Source organism: Cyprinus carpio, chromosome B25 (assembly GCF_018340385.1).
Source record: "Cyprinus carpio isolate SPL01 chromosome B25, ASM1834038v1, whole genome shotgun sequence".
Taxonomy (NCBI): Eukaryota; Metazoa; Chordata; class Actinopteri; order Cypriniformes; family Cyprinidae; genus Cyprinus; species Cyprinus carpio.
This window is the reverse complement of record NC_056621.1, coordinates 4,117,699-4,136,128: the sequence shown is the minus strand read 5'-3', so window position 1 is coordinate 4,136,128 and position 18,430 is coordinate 4,117,699. Positions and strand designations below refer to the sequence as shown.

Below are 18,430 nucleotides of genomic sequence, written 5' to 3'. Positions count from 1 at the left end.
TCGCAAATACCCTTTTTTTTTTTTTTTTACTCTAAAGCAGAAACAGGCTTCTATCAATTGTATTTTTAATGCAGTTACATAAAGTCAATTTTTATGCTAATGGAGTTCATAAAAAAAAAAAAATATTCCAAACTTTCAATACAGTGTTTTTCATCCACTTTACTGTTACTGCAGTCTGCTGTTGACCTGGTTCGTGTTTGTCTGTCTGTTAATAGTGTTACACCTTGTCCTTGTCCCAAAGCATGCCTTCGCACTCAATCTTCTCTAAGCAGTGACCCTTCCTCTGCAAACACTCTTGTGAGATTTGAAATGTAGCAGTTAACGTTTGAAAGAGTTTCACAGAATGATGTTCTAGACGAAATCAAGTGCACCATTTGGGACATGATGTGGCTTATGGGTAAATTGTAATGAGCTCAAACAGAGCAGTGAAAGAGATATTTTCAAGAGCACAAGGTTAAACGCTTGCAGCAAGGAAAGACGTTCATCCATGAAGCCATACTAGTTAATGAAGAAACAACACAATGCCGTTGACAGGAGGAAGTTCTTTTTTAATTCCTCCAATAGGTGGAAATGTGTCTGTTCTCTGATATATTTGCCATTAAAGTTCACATACGCCTCGGTTAGTTTGTGTAAATGTGAACACTTTGGTTTTCTGTGTATAACAGTACCTCTTAAGCGTCACACAGTTTTGTTTGTGCTGTTTTGTAATTGTCTTATGTACACATGTCGGGTGTTTTGGGCATCATGTCGTACTGTATTTTCAGACGTAATTCAAGTTAAAAATAGTTCCAGCTTTTACAATCATGTTTTTTTTTTTTAATGCATTATGACTAGTAGGACAACGCTGCTAAGAAGCCGTGTGATTGTTCTTGGTTTGTCTAAAAATTGAACACACAAAATCCTCAATTCATATCTAGTCCTTTAAATATATTAAGTGTTACGAAAAAACAAAAAATGGATTTATTGACGAACTGTTTGTAACGTTTTATGCATTTTATTGTACTGTACGCAACCGACTGCAGAATAAATGTCCCACAAAAGGTAATCTGTAATATTGTACTTGTATACATATTTATTATAATTAATTCATTTAATGCATTTTACATTTTCTGAGATGTCTAATCTGTTTTTACACCAGATCCACAATATTTAGCGCACCATATTTGTGTTTGCGCTCAGCAAAGCGTCCAAGGTTTCTAATGACAACGTGTTTTTGCAGCGTTGAGCAGTTTAGCCAATCACAGACATATATGTTGATTTCTGGAACGCAGTGCTGGCCAATCAGGCGTTGGAATCCACTCAACGCTTAAAACACAGAAGTTTTGAATTTGCCAAGCGCGTAGTTCCTCTCATCGAATCCTCTCATCATATAAACAAAGTGTTGACACTGTGTAAATGATATATTTCTTAATTATAACGGGAATTTGTGAGATCCTGATAAAACGAAATAAATGACAGCTTTTTAGTGATTATAGCGTGCAATTTGCAAGATTTCCTATTCATTACCCGCTATGGATAAATAACTACAGGAATAACAAAGTGTGGTAAACGGTAAAGCTGTTTGAGCAACAAAACAGTATGTTTATGATTATAAATTAAAATAATATGATAACAAAATAGCACTTCAAGCAGTCCGTTCTAATAAAGTGGAAAGTAGTTCACCAATATTTGCACCTGGACACTGATTTTTAACATAATTCAGTCAGCAGTCACATGCCCTCTTCTCCAGGTGTTCTCCTTCATGCACTGGATGAGAGTCGGAGTGCAGGAGAACAGTCGGTGAATCTGATTGGCTGTCCGGATGGACTATTCCTCCGTGTCGCACTATGAGTTCGCGTGCCATCAGTTCGAAAGCTTCCTCGATGTTGTGATGCTGTTTGGCCGAGGTCTCGAGCGCCGCCAGCGCACCCGTCCGCTCCGCGAGCGTGCACGCGTCCTCAAATAGCACCTGCCGCTGCGCCTCCAGGTCACACTTATTACCTGCAGGACACAAAAGATATCATGAATATCGAGTTTGTTTGCTGCTGGAAGCCTCAGGCATCTATCCTGAGTAGTTTTCAAAGATTTGATTCAAATAACCAATGATAGAGATTTCATAAAAGACACTGTGAAGAAAAATTGGACAGGGACTAAGTAAAAAAATAACATGAATCAATCAGTGTCAATTTAATAAATTAAATAATAAAACATCATAAAAAGTCACATGCACAATATATTTAATTCTGCTGTAAAATAATAAAAGTTTTATTTTAAAACTGTAAAATAATGTGTGTGTGTGTGTGTGTGTGTGTGTGTGTGTGTGTGTGTGTGTGTGTGTGTGTGTATATATATATATATATATATATATATATATTAGTGCTGTCAAATGATTAATGGCATCATATATATATTTTGTTTACATAATATATGTGTGCATGCATACTGTGTATATTTATTATATATATATATATATATATATATATATATATATATATATATATATGCATATAAATATACACACACATGCATGTATATATTCAAGAAAAAAGTTATATTTGTATAATTTATATATATATATATATATATATAATATAAATTATATAAATATATACATGTAAATATTATATACTGTATGAGTGTGTATTTATATATACATAAATATACACAGTAAACACATATATTATGTAAACAATAGGTTGTTACGTTTTAATATTCATTTAAAATTCACATAAAATTTAAATATATATATATATATATATATATATATATATATATATATATTATATATATATATATATAATATATATACACACACTATAAAAATACAATAAAACATTTATTATTATTATGCAATTGGAAGTCAAGAAGTCAAATGTATTTAAGGTTAAATAATTTTTTTTTTATAAATTATTATTATTATAATTCATATTATTAATTATGTACATATTTTTCTCTTATAAAAATTTGATTTAATTTAACCGAAACATAATTTTAATTTAATAATAGAATTTATGGATTTTATTAATTTATTAATATGTTAACTCTTTTTGGAAGAAAATTAAATACTGAAGATTAAATACTAAAAGTATTTATATTTATATATATATATATATATATATATATATATATATAATAATTTTACCTGCACATCATGTGACCATTAACCAAAATTAGACAACTGTGCATAAGTGAATGTCTTAAATTATTGAATTGCCTTTTAAAACCTTAGGGGGAGTTCAAGTAAATATTTTATGTCAAAGGGGTTCAGCTGGCTGACAAAAAAGTTTGGGACTCGCAGCTCTGACCTATCAGAACGAAGACCACGTTGGCGGCTCCGTACTGCTCCACACCCTGTATCCAGTGCGGCAGAGACTCAAAGGTGGGCCGTCGGGTCAGATCATACACGATCATGGCGCCGTGAGCACTTCGGTAGTAACTCTGTGTGATGGTGCGGAAACGCTCCTGTCCCGCCGTGTCCCAGACCTGCATCTGATCTCAAGAACATCACACAGATCCACACACACACCATCACAAATACATCTCTTTAAAATCTCAGCTGTTTCTTCTAGACAGCAGTGAGACTCAGTGATCTCACGTCTACTGAAGAGATCTCAACACCGTCTCAAACTGTGCTCACATTTGCTCAAGATACAGTCAAAAGGTCTGCAGTCAAAGGTCAAATGTCAATATGAAATTAAACATTTCACATCAAATTCATCCAAGACTGAAGAATGGATAAAATTGATCTGAACTGCTATTGTATAGCTCTATATTGACTCTAATTCTTATTTTATTTCTTTAACTCTTCTGTTTATATGATTCTATTTTTACAGAAAAATATCTGTATGTGTTTAATAATAATATACATCTATATATATATATATATATATATATATATATATATATATATATATATATATATATATATATATATATATATACATACATATATACACATCTATATATATATATATATATATTATATATATCACCGGCACCAGCTCGTCACATTGTGACGGGTGTCCCGAGCGCTCGTCAGCGTCGCCCTGGCAACACATTGGAATCACCGGCACCAGCTCGTCACGGGGCTGAGCGGCCGCACCTGCCGCTCATGAAGAGACATCTACTTCAGCCGGGGAGGAAAGCAGTATGGTGAGCAATGTCTCCCGACACAGAGCCTAACTCTTTCCTCCTCTATCACAGAGAGCAGCGTGTGACCGTCAGCCCCAACCCGGAGAGCACCGCACGGGATCCACCACTCAAGACACAGAGGGCACCAGGGAGTTGGAGCACTACGGAGAGCACTGTCTTCACTCAGAGCACCAAGTTGTCAATAAATCCACCCTTCGGGGATTTTCTCTGTCTATCGGTTGTCGTGTAGTTCCTCACCTCGCCACACTGGTGGAGAATGCGGGCATAAATAGTGTGAGGTGAACACCGACAACCGACCCCTGAGGAAGTCACCGTCACCCATTTTGTTTTCTTTTTTTTTGTTTGTTGACATTGGTTTTTTGTTCCCTCTGCTCTGGTTCCACAGGCGGCCGCTCCTCCCCCCGGCATGGAAGAGCTGCTTAAACACCTCACCGAGGTGAGCATCCGCCAGCAGCAAATACTGGAGCACATGGCCTCACGTCAAGAAGACGCCGAACGCGAGCTCGCCGCCCTCCGCACCGCCGCCCACCGCACGCCGCTGCCTGACCCCCGTGTCCAAGGGTCCAGGAGCGACGCTCGCCGGAGGGCACCCAGCGACCCGTGAGCAGGCCTGCGGTTCCCGGCCCCCAGGACGAACCGATGCCCACCGAGCCGCCGCGCTCCCCAGGACGGATATGGCTAGCAGGCTGTTCAGTGCACGACCCGCCGCCGGAGGCACCGCGAGCCGAGGTGCATATCAATGGCCGGCCGTTCATCGCCCTCCTCGACTCGGGCAGCGGGGTAAGCCTGATACAACCCACTGTACTTCCGCCCAGAACCGGTTCCAGAGCCCGGCTGGCGATAACGTGCCGTGCACGGGGATACCAGGCAGGTACCGGCACGGCGAGTGACCATCACCGCGACACCTGGTTCCTGGCCCGTCGAAGTGGGAATCTTAAAGGACCTACCGGTACCCGTTCTCCTCGGCCGGGATTGGCCGGGGTTTGATCAGCTCCTCACCTCCAGCACACAGCCTGCTAGCCGGGCCGGGGGACCGCCGACGCCGGAGATCAGCAAGGCGCCCTCGACGACGCCCCGCGCTGCTGACATCGGACAGCCCGCGAGGAGGTGAGTCCCCCTCCCAAAACTCTAACCTGTTCTTTGATGTCTTCCAGCAGATAGCGGGAGGGGGAACACTCGCCAACGAGCAGCGCGGGGACGAACGCCTCAAGCATTGCTGGTCTCAAGTGCGGGTGGCGGAAGGAGAGGGATTTACAACCGGCTCCCCACCCCATTCCCCATTTCGTTGTCCAAAACGGCCTGCTTTACTGTGTCGCGCAGCGAAGGGGGGAGGAAAAGACGTTGCTGGTGGTACCGCGAAGCAACAAAGTCCAAACGGTGTTGGAATTCGCCCATGCCCACCCAATGGCTGGCCACCTCGGCGCTCAAAACACCGCGCAACGGATCCGGGATCGCTTCCACTGGCCAGGACTGGAGGGGGATGTCAAGCGGTACTGCCAAGCTTGCCCGACGTGCCAACGGACATCGCCACATACTCCTCCCCCCAGCCCGCTGATCCCGCTGCCTATCATAGAGGTGCCCTTCGAGCGCATCGGGATGGACCTGGTGGGGCCGCTGCCGAAGTCCGCCCGGGGGCATGAACACATCCTAGTTATCGTGGATTATGCCACCCGCTACCCAGAGGCCATTCCCCTCCGCAAAAGCCACCGCAAAGAACATCGCACAGGAGCTCTTCCTACTGAGTAGTCGGGTTGGCCTACCAGCGGAGATCTTGACCGACCAGGGCACTCCTTTCATGTCCCGGATCATGGCTGACCTCTGCAAGCTCCTCAAAGTCCGGCAGATCCGGACCAGCGTATACCATCCACAAACGGATGGACTCGTGGAACGGTTTAACAAGACCCTGAAACAAATGCTGCGACGAGTCGTGGCCGAGGACCAACGCGACTGGGACCAAATGATCCCGTATGTGCTGTTCGGGATCCGGGAGGTGCCCCAGGCTTCCACCGGCTTCCCGCCCCTTCGAGCTCCTCTTCGGCCGCCAACCCCGAGGGCTGCTAGATGTCGCCCGGGAAGCTTGGGAGCAACAGCCGGCGGTAGGTCGGACCACCCTCGACCACATCAAGGCCATGAGAGAGCGGATCGACAGGGTCATGCCATTGGTCCGGGAGCACATGTCCAAGGCCCAGCAAGACCAGCAGCGCCTCTTCAATCGGGCCGCCCAACCACGGGAGTTCCCAGCCGGGAGACTACGTCATGGTTCTGGTCCCCACATCCGCCTGTAAATTCCTGGCACGCTGGCAGGGCCCATACACGGTCACCGAACGGGTAGGACCCGTCACCTATAAAGTGCGCCAACCAGGTCGCCGAAAAAAGAGGAGCAGCTCTATCATATAAATCTGTTGAAGCACTGGGTGGGGACCGGACCCCAGCTCTCGGCCCTCGCCACCACCTCTCCCGTGGTTGTAGGCATGGATCCCAATCTCTCCGCGGCCCAGAAGACGGAACTGCCAGCACCCGGTCGGTCAGTTCTCGGATGTGTTCTCCCCCCTGCCAGGGCGGACGACCGTCATCCAGCACGAAGTCCGAACACCACCAGGAGTTATCGTCCGGCAGCGACCCTATCGTGTCCCGGAGGCTCGGCGACACGCCATCGAGACAGAGGTACAGGAGATGTTGAAGTTGGGGGTAATTGAGCCCTCGCGGAGTCCCTGGTCCAGCCCCATCGTAATGGTCCCGAAGCCCGACGGCACCCACCGGTTCTGCAACGACTTCCGCCGCCTAAATGAGGTCTCGGAATTTGATGGCTACCCCATGCCCCGAGTCGATGAGCTCCTGGATAGACTGGGAAGGGCCCGGTTCATATCGACTCTCGACCTCACCAAAGGTTATTGGCAAGTCCCTCTGTCTAAGGATGCCAAGCCCAAGACAGCCTTCTCAACCCCCAGTGGCCACTGGCAATACCGGGTCCTTCCCTTCGGCCTGCACGGGGCACCCGCCACCTTCCAGAGGCTCATGGATGTCCTGCTGAGGCCCCATATGGCCTACGCCGCGGCCTACATCGACGACGTGGTCATCCATTCTGAGACCTGGGGGGAGCATTTAGAGCGGCTCCGGAGGGTGCTGCTGGAACTCCGCCGGGCGGGGCTCACCGCCAACCCCCGGAAATGTCACCTGGCTCTCTCCGAAGCCAAGTACCTGGGCTTCTGCGTGGGTCGCGGCCTCATCCGGCCCCAGGAAAATAAGGTGACAGCTATCCTCTCGGCACCGCGGCCCACTACCAAGACCCAGGTGCGAGCCTTTTTGGGGTTGGCGGGATACTACCGGTGTTTTATCCCTAACTTCTCCTCCTTAGCCTCTTCCCTGACAGATCTGACCAGGAAGGGGCAACCCGAGAAGGTAGCCTGGAGTCCGGAAGCGGAAGAGGCCTTCCAGCAGGTGAAGTCAGCCCTCACCACGGAGCCAGTCCTGCGAGCCCCCCGATTTCACCTGCCCCTTCCTGGTGCAAACCGACGCCTCAGACACCCGGTTAGGAGCCGTTCTCTCCCAGGTCCAGGACGGCGAGGAACACCCGGTGATCTATATTAGCCGGAAGCTGACCCCGACCGAACAACGGTATGCCGCCGTGGAGAAGGAAGCGTTGGCTGTCAAGTGGGCAGTCCTGGAGCTTCGCTATTACCTCCTCGGCCCGCCGGTTCACCCTGCTGACCGATCATGCGCCACTGGCAGTGGATGGCCCGCGCAAAGGACACCAATCCCAGGGTGACCCGGGGGTTCCTTGTGCTCCAGGACTTCCACTTCACCGTACAACACCGGGCGGGGACAGCCAACGCCAACGCGGACGGCCTCTCCAGGATAGGGGCAGCTTTCGCAGGTCTGTCAGGCTCCACTCCCCACCCTCCCCATATCTCCCCATTGTTCCGCAGGCGCAGGTCGACGCTTGGGGGGGGGAGTGTGACGGGTGTCCCGAGCGCTCGTCAGCGTCGCCCTGGCAACACATTGGAATCACCGGCACCAGCTCGTCACGGGCTGAGCGGCCGCACCTGCCGCTCATGAAGAGACATCTACTTCAGCCGGGGAGGAAAGCAGTATGGTGAGCAATGTCTCCCGACACAGAGCCTAACTCTTTCCTCCTCTATCACAGAGAGCAGCGTGTGACCGTCAGCCCCAACCCGGAGAGCACCGCACGGGATCCACCACTCAAGACACAGAGGGCACCAGGGAGTTGGAGCACTACGGAGAGCACTGTCTTCACTCAGAGCACCAAGTTGTCAATAAATCCACCCTTCGGGGATTTTCTCTGTCTATCGGTTGTCGTGTAGTACATAAACACACAAAAATATATATATACATACATACATCTATATATATATATATATATATCATATAATTGTATCGATATATTTACCCTATACAAATACAATAATAATGCATTATATGTATTTATTTAATTGTTTATTTATTTTTATTATTTATAATAAAATTAAGAAATATTTCTTGAAGAAAATTTAAAATAAAATCCCTATGAAATAAAATAAACTTTTTAATACATGAATACATACATATAATTAATACATAAAATAATATATAATGTTATGTATTCATTTACTAGTTCATTTCCTTTATTATTTCATAATAATAAATATCTTAACTGTATTTATTTGATAAAAAAATACAGAAAAAACCCTGTTGTTTTGTGAAATATAATTGCAATTTAAAATAACAGTTTCTATTTTTAATATACTTTAAAATATAATTTATTTCTGTGATTTGTTCTGAGATTTATTCTGTGAGAGTCAAATGATGCTTTTACAGCATTCTAATATGCTGATTTATTATTAATGCTGGAAACAGTTGTGCTGCTTCATGTCTGGAACCTGTGATACTTCTTTCAGGATTTTTTTATGAATATAAAATAATAATAATAAAAAAAAGAAAAAACAGCATTTATTCAAAATGGAAATCTTGTGTTACAATATACACTACTTTCAAAAAGAGTCAGTAATTTTTTCCTTCTTTTTTTGAAAGTAATGAATACTTTTATTCAGCAAGGATGTGTTAATAATAAATATATAGGCCTACAGAAATAAATTATATTTTAAAGTATATTAAAACAGAAAACCAGTATTAGAAATTGAAATAATATCTCACAATATTAGAGTTTTTCTGTATTTTTGATCAAATAAATACAGCCTTGATGAGAACAAGAAAACATTAAAAAACATTAAAATCTTACTGATCCCAAACTTTTGAACGGCAGTGTATATATACATATATATAATTAAATATATTTTATATATTATATTTTTTTATAATAATGATTGGATTTTTACTTTAAGAAATATATATATATATATGCAGAAAATCCTATACAGCCTTTATAAGAAGAGTTCTTTACTGAATTTAAGGGCCTGAAACTCCAAAAAGCCTTTTTTTTTAACTATAAGTCATAAATATGCAAGCTGACCTTCACTCTCTTGCCATCGATGTCTATCGTGCGAACGGTGAAGTCCACTCCAATAGTGTTGTGCTGGCTGTCTCTGAAGAGCCCAGACGTGAAGCTGTGGATCACGCAGGTCTTTCCCACATTACTGTCACCAATCAGGATGATCTTGAACAGAAAGTTACAGCGGTCTTCATCATCCAGCCCTGTGGACTGCATTTCTGCAATAAATACTCGCAGATCGTGACCCACAGACCCTGAAATGATTCATTCAGGGGCGCAAAAGTCACAGCTCCAGTGCTATTTTCACCATATCTGCAATCAGTTCTCTGAAGACAGGCCTTTTCTGTAAGCTAGCACAAAAAAAATCGCATATTAAGAAATCACCATCCTGCCCAAACAAAGTGAGCTGACCTCGTCACACAGCATTAACTCAACATTGACTCATTTTTTCTGCCATGTCCCTTGTTTTCTGTGAAACACTGAGTCAAATGCAAACAGACACACCCCTGTCTACCTGCGTCTGGAGGCGAGACGTCCAGTCGCCTGCCCACCTGCGGCAACTGCAGTTTGTTTGTAGATATTGCAATCTATTGGAAAAGAAAATGTGCACATTTAAAGTTTTACATAAGAGAAAGCCTGTTGCTTCTCTTCTAAACCATTTAAACATGATTCTCAAGTAAAAAAAAAAGATATGAACACATATGCATCTTAAAAAGCGCTAGACTAGAAATCAAACACAAAGCAGCGCTGCTGTCTTGAAAGGTGACCTTTGCTCAGCAGAACAGGATATAAACACATATCTCACGTACACCGTCTTGCTCTATTGCACACAGTCACGGGTCACATTTGACTGTCGTAACAAATGAGACAAACTCCAGATCCATCTGTCAATCAGTCTTATAAACTACAGAAAGAATAGGCAATGGCACTTACAGCATGTCTGCTCCAGTAAAGTGTGTTTATGTGAACGTGGAGGGCTGAAATCTACAGTAATGTGTGTAAACGGTGAATGCACACCCACACACACGTCATTAGCTGAAGTGAACACGAGGCACCGCTGCTCGCCGGACAATGCACACATCTGTGTGAGGGGGGTGCTTGGCTCTCGGCCCGGTCCAGAGGTCAGAGGTCTTTGTGTCTGGTCACAAGTTGACTCGGGGAAATGCAGATAAGCCAGTTAATGACGACTCCTGTTTGACTCAGAAAAAGTCTTCTGTTAAACTACACCATGAGTACAAACACTGTTTGTTTTTAAAATTATGCAAAATTATATCGAAATGTACTAAATGTGTAACTGGACTTTCATATTTTTCATATTTTCTAAATGAAAATGTGAGTATTTGACCATACCAAAAAAAAAAAAAAGAATGTTGCTATATGGATGCAGAGATGTTTAAGTGGTTTTGGGTATTTTTCTACACTAAAATACAACATTTTAGCAAAACGTGCATTTAAAATAATTTTTAAGAACTTGTTTATATTTTAAAAGATTTTAAATATTTATTAATTTGTCCATTTAAAACTGTTTTTATTCATTTGTTCATTTAAAAAAAAGTAATTATTGGTCTTGCAGTGTAACAAATTGTTTTTTTTAGCATAAATATTCTATATAGTCACTTAAAAAAACTGAGGTAATAAAAATGCTATGTATATGTCATTTAAAATTGACGTAGATAAATCAATCCTTTAATTTATCAAGAATGCATTTAATGTATAAAAATTGAGAGTAGAGACATTTATACTGCTACAAAGATTTTGACTTCTCTTTTTTCATTAAAAATCCTGTAAAAAAAAAAATGCATCACACTTTCCACAAAAATATTATTCAGAAAAACCTGTTTTTAACATTGATTAAAATAAGAAATGTTCTCTTTCAAACATTCGCTCGGTATCTCATCATGGGAAAGGCCTCAGGTATGACCAACACTGAAAGCATCAATTACACAGGATGCAAAAAAATCTAAATATTGCGAAAATTGCCTTTAAAGTTGTCCAAATGAAGTTCTTAGCAATGCATATTACTTATCAAAAATGAAGAGAGAAGGTGCGCCTATGAGTGTGGATGTGCTTGCACACCTGTGGCCAAACACACTGCTTTACGCATTTTCTCTGCTGAGTCTGATCGTTCCGACACTAAAAAGAGTAAGGGAATGTGGTCACTCAGTCATACTGATCACCCTGAACTGACCAGGGTAACTGTGGCTGACAGAGATAATACAGCTGCTGTGCGACCAGCCCTGGCCTCTCCTGCTGCGCGGAGACCTCCTCTCATAAGCGCCTGGGCAGATCTTTCACCCAGCCCCGGACAAAGTGGCTCTTTGGGCCTGGCCTGTGAGAGGTTAAACTTGAGCAGTGTGGGTTTACCTCCGAGGGTGATTGAAACAAATCAGAATGCAAGGGCGGCTTCAATGTGTTCTGCTTATGATAGGAAATGGCATGTGTTTGAGCAATGGTGCTTTAACAGACACAAAGTCCCTTTTCTGTTCTGTTGCGGATTTGTTATGCTCTCTGCAGGAACTTCTGGATAAGGGCAGAGCCTTTTCAACAGCAATTTTGTCATGTCATGTGGGAGTTGACAGGAAGACCATAAGTCAACACCCACTCATATGCAGGTTTATGAGAGGTGCGAGGCGTTTAAACAGAGGTCCGGGAAAGTATGAAAAGCATCTTCAGAAAAGTCCACCTGCCATCAGTGATTCAACCTTAACGTTATGAAGTGACGAGAAAGAAGAAAACAAAAATGGCGCTACGCTGATTTGGATAGACACAGAGGTGTCCTAAGTGTGTGTGTGTGTGTAAACATGTATGTGTGTGTATAATATACATATAATATAATATACACACAATTAAAACATATATATATATATATATATATATCTAATAAAAACAAAAAAATCTTAGGGAGGTGGTTTTTGTTTGCACATATTCCCGTTCTATCTGGAAAATAGTCGTTTTTTTTCTTGTATGTTTTACATCACTGAGTTGGTTGACATGCCTGCTTCGGACAGCATATCTGCAATACAGGAGTTGTCTATATCCCATAGTAAGATACCGAGCTAATGTTTGAAAGAGACCATTAGGTTACTCACGTAACCCCAGTTCTCTGATAACATGACTGAGGTATCTCACAACACTTCCCTCCTTGCAGCAGCACAGAGAAGAGATCTGCTGAGAATGAAGTGGGGACTGTCATGATTGGTCTGTCGACTGATAGATGTGGTGTAATTGGTGCTTCCAGGGTTGGTCACACCTGAGACATTTCCCATAGTGAGATACCTCACTCATGTTATCAGAGAACTGGGGTTACGTGAGTAACCTAACATTTCTTGAACAGCAAATCAGAATATTAAAATGAGTTCTGAAGGAACATGTGACACCGAAGACTGAAGTTATGAAGCTTAAATTCAGCTTTGCATCACAGGGATAAATTATATTCAAATTAAATAAATTATTATTTTAAATTGTAATATTATTTCACAATATTACTGTTTGTTTTGTATTTTTGATTTAAAAAATGCATCCTTGGTGAGCAGAAGAGACTTTCAAAAAATATTTTAAAATCTAACTAAAAGCTAACAAAGATCTCTTTAAACAGAAATGTTTGAAGGGAACCATTTAACTCAATAATACTGGGCAATTACTGTATTTCCAAAGATCTTTTATTTGGACAAAAAAAAAAATCATCTGTATTCCCTATTTAGCAAACATTCGACCAAAACTATACAAGTCAAAATCATAACAGACAGATGAGGAATCTGCCATCTACTGATAAATCCATCTCAGAGATGACATCAGGCCTGCAGACACACAAATCAGCCTCCTGGTAGATCTTCTCTTATGCCAAATGATATGAGTCTTTTGAATGTGAAATACCTGCTTGACAAAAACGCTTCAAGTCTTTAGACGAGATAATACAGGACTCAGACCAGCAGAGGTCAGTGTCACCGTCTTTTACAAGCGAAGCTGATCATGTCTTTAGGTCTGTATGTGAGACAGGGGGTCGACTGGCTCTTTGGTGGTCCTGGCGTTCTCTTACGGGCCGAGCTTTTCCTGGGTGTTTGCTCTTGCCGAGGAACATGAATGGGTTTCCAGGGAATAGGGTTGACGAAACTCGGAGCTGGATAGTTCACATTGTTATAGCTGCCTGAAAGTGATTAAATTAAGTTTGACTTTGAATCCCAATGGTGCATACTTGCCAGAATCTACAGTGTGGATATTTGTGTTTGATATTATGAAAGTTTATGTCTGCCACAGAATAAAAAAAAAATTGTAACTGCAACTTTTCTATCTCAATATTCTAAGAATTTTATTCTCGCAGCTCTGAGAGAAAAGAATTGTGAGATATAAACTCTGAATTGCGAGATAAAAAGTCAAGTTTGTTTCTACCACAGAAAAAAAAAAAAAAAGATCACAATTCTGAGTTTTTTTCCCGCAATTCTGAGAAAAAAAGGCCAAACTGCGAGGAAAAAAAATCTGAATTGTGATACATAAACTCTTGCATTGAATTGCAAGATATAAACACAGAATTGCGCGATATAAACTCACAACAGCAAGAAAGTTAAGCTTGCTTCCGCCACAAAATTAAAAAAATAAGAAAAGGTACTTGCAACTTTTTTACAATTCTCACAATTCACTTTTTTCTCACCAGTCACGATGTCTTGCTCTGGAGGCCGTGTTTATGCAAACGACTGAGCCCAGGTGATGTCACCTTGACCACACATCCAAAACGAGACGTTTTTGAGGCTTGATTAAATAAATGCTTCGTTTATAATGAGGAGGACGTTTTAAGCTATGAAACTTGCAGGATGTTTTAATGGTACAAAGAGCTCTTATATGCCAAAAGATCAAGGTAAATTTGAATTCTCATGTCAAGACCCCTTTAATTGTGAGATGTAAACTTGCAAAAAATTGCAATTAATTTTTTTTTCTGTGACACAAATAAGCTTCCACATTTAGGGAGCTTTACACATTGTTCAGTGTTTGTGACGCACAAATCTGCTACTAGTTAAAACTCTGGATGCACCTGCTCATTCTTATGGTTATTTTACAGATTGTAGAATAAAACTGTTAGTTATTAAACAGTATGGGAATGTGTTGCTCACTCACCGGCTGAGGATGCTGATGACTGTCGGCTCAGTTTTCCTTTTGTTTTTAAACCTTCAAGCCACTCTTTAAAGCTTTCCTCTGCCTTTTCTTTGCGCTCCCTCTCTTCTGCTTCTCTTCTGGCTTCCTCTTCCTTTTAAAAGAAAAAGTTCAGCTAAAATTGTAAATTCGTTGATCATTTACAAACCCTCATGATATTCAATGAGAATAATGTTTTGAAAAAATTATTTTCTTATGTTTTTTCACCAGACAGACACACCTTCTCTTTTAGCTTTCTCTCCATTTCTTCTTGCTTCTTCTTCCGCAGCCACTCCTTATATTTCTCCTGAGCTTTCTTTTCAATCTCAGCACGTTTTTTCTCCTCTTGAAGCTGTTCTTTGCTTTTCTGAAACTCTTTGGTCATCCTCTCTTTCTTTTCCTAAGTACAAAACCACAGTGAAATAATGAGAAGCAGCTTCAGGAGATCAGACCCCATTCTAAAAACAGTGATAATAATAATAATATATAATAATAATAATAATAATAGTGTTCATTCTGGGAGTTTTAAAGAGATCATTACCTGTTCTCTTTTTATTTGCAGCCACCCTTGAATTTTGCAATCATTGACAACTTTCTTCTTGTGCTGTTCTTTTTCCTCCTCTTTCTGTTTTTCCCTCAGCGTAAGCTCCTGAAATATAAACCTTATATTTTACCATATACTGTGATAACTGTGACAAAAACTATTGATTTACATAAGTTTTCACAAACCGAATAATCAAAGCAAAAAAAAAAGAAAAGAAATTAATTATTAACTTGAAATAAAAATGTAAAATAAGTAATATATATATATATATATAGATATATAATATATATATATATATATATATATATATATATATATATATATATATATAATTAAATTAAAATTAATTAAATTTATATTAATTACAGTAACAGAATCACTAAAACAAAACAAAAACAAAAAAACAAAAACTAATTAGAACAAAAAAAATTATTATTTATGAAATATATAAATACTATTCAAAGGACTTTTTTATGTTTTTGAAAAAAGTCTGTTATGCTGACATTTATACAATAACAAAAATACAGTAAAAACAGTATAATTGTGAAACATTAATACAATTTGATATAACTATTATATTTTATTTTTTGTAATATATTTAAAAATGTAATTTATTCCTGTGATGCAAAGCTGAATTTTCTGCAAATACTCCAGTCTTCAGTGTCACATGATCTTCAGAAATCATTCTACAATGCTGATTTGCTGCTCAAGAAACATTTCTGATTCAATATCAATGTTGAAAACAGCTGAGCTGCTTCATATTTTTGTCATGATTCTTTTTTTCAGGATTCTTTCATGAATAGAAAGTTCAAAATTACAACAAATTTTTTGAATTGATATCTGATGTAAAATTATAAACATCTTAACGGTCACTTTTAATGAACTTTAAGCATCCTTGCTAAATAAAAGTATTATATATACAGTACAGGTCAAAAGTTTGGAAACATTACTATTTTTAATGTTTTTGAAAGAAGTTTCTTCTGCTTATCAAGCCTGCATTTATTTGATCAAAAATACAGAAAAAAAATGTAATATTGTGATATATTATTACAATTTAAAATAATTGTTTTTAAATGTATTATACTTTAAATTATCATTTATTTCTGTGATGAAAGCTGAATTTTTAGGATCATTATCACATGATCCTTTAGAAATCATTCTAATATGATGATTCATTATCAAAGTTGCAAACAGTTCTGCTGCTTAATATTTTTTCAGAACATGTGATACTTTTTTAGGATACTTTGATGAATGAAAAGTAAAAAAAAAAAAAAAAGAAGCTATGTTTTTAAAATATAATTATTTTGTAATAACAATATACACTACTGGTCAGTAATTTTTTTTTTCTTTCTTTTTTTTTTAAATAAATTCAATACTTTTATTTAGCAAGGATGTGTTAAATTGATAAAAAGTGATAGTAAAGAAAATATATTATTAGAATATATATTATTAGAATTTTTTTTTTATTTTGAATAAATGCAGTTCTTTTTAACCTTTTATTCATCAAATATATTAGACAGCAGAACTGTTTCCAACACTCATAATAAATCAGAATATTAGAATGATTTCTAAATGATCATGTGATAGACTGGATGTTACATGTGACACTGAAGGCTGGAGTAATGATGCTGAAAATTCAGCTTTGCATCACAGGAATAAATAATTTTTTTAAAGTATATTCAAATAGAAAACTATTATTTTAAATTGTAATAATATTTTACAATATGAATCCTTTATACTTCATTCTTGATCAAATAAATGCAGGCTTGATGAGCAGAAGAAACTTCTTTCAAAAACATTAAAAATAGTAATGTTTCCAAACTTTTGACCTGTACTGTATATATATATAAACTTTGAATGGTAGTGCAAATAAAAGTAAAATAAAAATGTGCATTTATCTAAAAAACTGCTGAAAATAATGATATTAACATAAAATATCCTTATACTGTAACTACTCATGCAGTGGTGCAATGTACCTCCATGGCTTTTTGTTGCTTTCTGATACGCTCTTCTTTGGCTTTCTCCACAATCCACTGCTCCCAAGCACTCAGTTTGAGCTGCACATTTGACGATCTGTCTTCCAGGCCTGTTGTGTCCACCTCATCCCTGCAAATAAGTCTGATTTTATGACTGGAGAGGACTGGTGTGCTGGTTTGTTACAGTGTGAGTCTCTATCTCTTTTACTCAGCAGCGCTCACCTGTATGGAGAGCCTGGTGCCACGTCTTCACTGAACGTGGCGGTGATGTTGTGAACGGGCTGTGGCTGATCTGACTCCGGTTCCTCCTCTGAAAGCTCAAAGCTGTCATGATAGATGGGTGACAGCAGCGAGGACGTCGAGTCTCCGCTGGACTCCAGGCTCCCGCTGCGCTGCAGGACGCTGCTCGGCCCGCCGGGTCTGGACTTGAGCGGCGTGGAGGTCAAACTCTTGGAGGAAGAAGATGGAAAGGTCGACATCATCAGCAAACCTGAGGACACAGAGAAACAAACACGTTAAACAAAACCAGGAGTTACCATGGTACAATGACAGCAATACTATAGTACTACTATATATGTACCGTAGTATTTACATTGGTACTTAAACACACTGTTAATCACAATCACTATCAGAAAGAGCTTTATAAACACAAACAAGGAATTAGTCTTGGTGTGGGGAGCTTCCAGTACAGAAAGTACAGACATAGTGCAGACATACATATAATTAAGGTGTTAAAAACACTAATAATAAAGAGAATAGACAGAATAAGTTATAAATAACAATAGTAATAACAAGGCACCATGTCCAAAAGCAAGGTAACTTAGCAGTATTGTTTCGGACTGCAGATATTTATGGCTTAACGTACTGACATGTTTTTAATGATATAGCAACTAAACTATGCTACTTTTAAAATTGAGTCTGTAAACAAGTTTGAAGAGAACTGAGCTAATTTTGTGTTAAATCGCTTCCAGCCTGTTTTTAAATCACAGGTGCACATCTCGACACTTTAAAAGCGTTTAAACGGATAAATTAGATATATAAGTGTATCGTCTGTATGACTAACTCACCATTTAATCAGTTTAATCGCACAATATTCCGTTGAGTCGCCTTTGTTTTGCTCGATTCGTTCGAGCGGCTTCCTCCGTCAAGCTCCGCCTCTTTCCCCCTGAACCCGCCCACTCAACACGTCAATCATAGCAGTCGTGAAAAACG

General features: G+C 40.0%; 2 protein-coding genes across 4 annotated transcripts; both read right to left on the bottom strand.

The window, feature by feature from the left end:
- On the bottom strand, positions 1–10,968 carry LOC109099137 (ras-related protein Rab-19). Its single transcript, XM_042752874.1, has 4 exons — positions 10,092–10,968; positions 9,599–9,927; positions 3,285–3,468; positions 1–1,980 (listed from the first exon to the last, which is right to left on the bottom strand). Exons 2-4 carry the CDS (start codon positions 9,791–9,793, stop codon positions 1,703–1,705), a joined length of 657 nt encoding a protein of 218 aa, XP_042608808.1. The 5' UTR covers positions 9,794–9,927; positions 10,092–10,968; the 3' UTR covers positions 1–1,702.
- Positions 10,969–13,217: 2,249 nt separating this feature from the next.
- On the bottom strand, positions 13,218–18,430 carry ccdc34 (coiled-coil domain containing 34). 3 transcript variants are annotated; one of them, XM_042753185.1, is made up of 7 exons: positions 18,286–18,430; positions 17,441–17,708; positions 17,219–17,372; positions 15,240–15,347; positions 14,940–15,098; positions 14,684–14,813; positions 13,218–13,721 (listed from the first exon to the last, which is right to left on the bottom strand). In XM_042753185.1, exons 2-7 carry the CDS (start codon positions 17,698–17,700, stop codon positions 13,519–13,521), a joined length of 1,014 nt encoding a protein of 337 aa, XP_042609119.1. In that variant the 5' UTR covers positions 17,701–17,708; positions 18,286–18,430; the 3' UTR covers positions 13,218–13,518. The 3 variants fall into 3 exon arrangements, with proteins under 3 accessions (XP_042609119.1, XP_018968473.2, XP_042609120.1); XM_019112928.2 differs by having other exon boundaries at positions 17,219–17,348; XM_042753186.1 differs by having other exon boundaries at positions 13,563–13,717.

Excerpts from the sequence above, each read along its gene's own strand:
- LOC109099137 (XM_042752874.1), bottom strand. The coding sequence starts at position 9,793 with ATGCAGTCCACAGGGCTGGATGATGAAGACCGCTGTAACTTTCTGTTC. Across the intron at positions 3,469-9,598 it reads TCGATGGCAAGAGAGTGAAG|ATGCAGGTCTGGGACACGGC; the intron begins GTCAGCTTGCAT and ends TCTTGAGATCAG. Across the intron at positions 1,981-3,284 it reads CGTGGTCTTCGTTCTGATAG|GTAATAAGTGTGACCTGGAG; the intron begins GTCAGAGCTGCG and ends TGTGTCCTGCAG.
- ccdc34 (XM_042753185.1), bottom strand. The coding sequence starts at position 17,700 with ATGATGTCGACCTTTCCATCTTCTTCCTCCAAGAGTTTGACCTCCACG. Across the intron at positions 15,348-17,218 it reads AGCAACAAAAAGCCATGGAG|GAGCTTACGCTGAGGGAAAA; the intron begins GTACATTGCACC and ends TTTATATTTCAG. Across the intron at positions 15,099-15,239 it reads TGCAAATAAAAAGAGAACAG|GAAAAGAAAGAGAGGATGAC; the intron begins GTAATGATCTCT and ends TTTTGTACTTAG.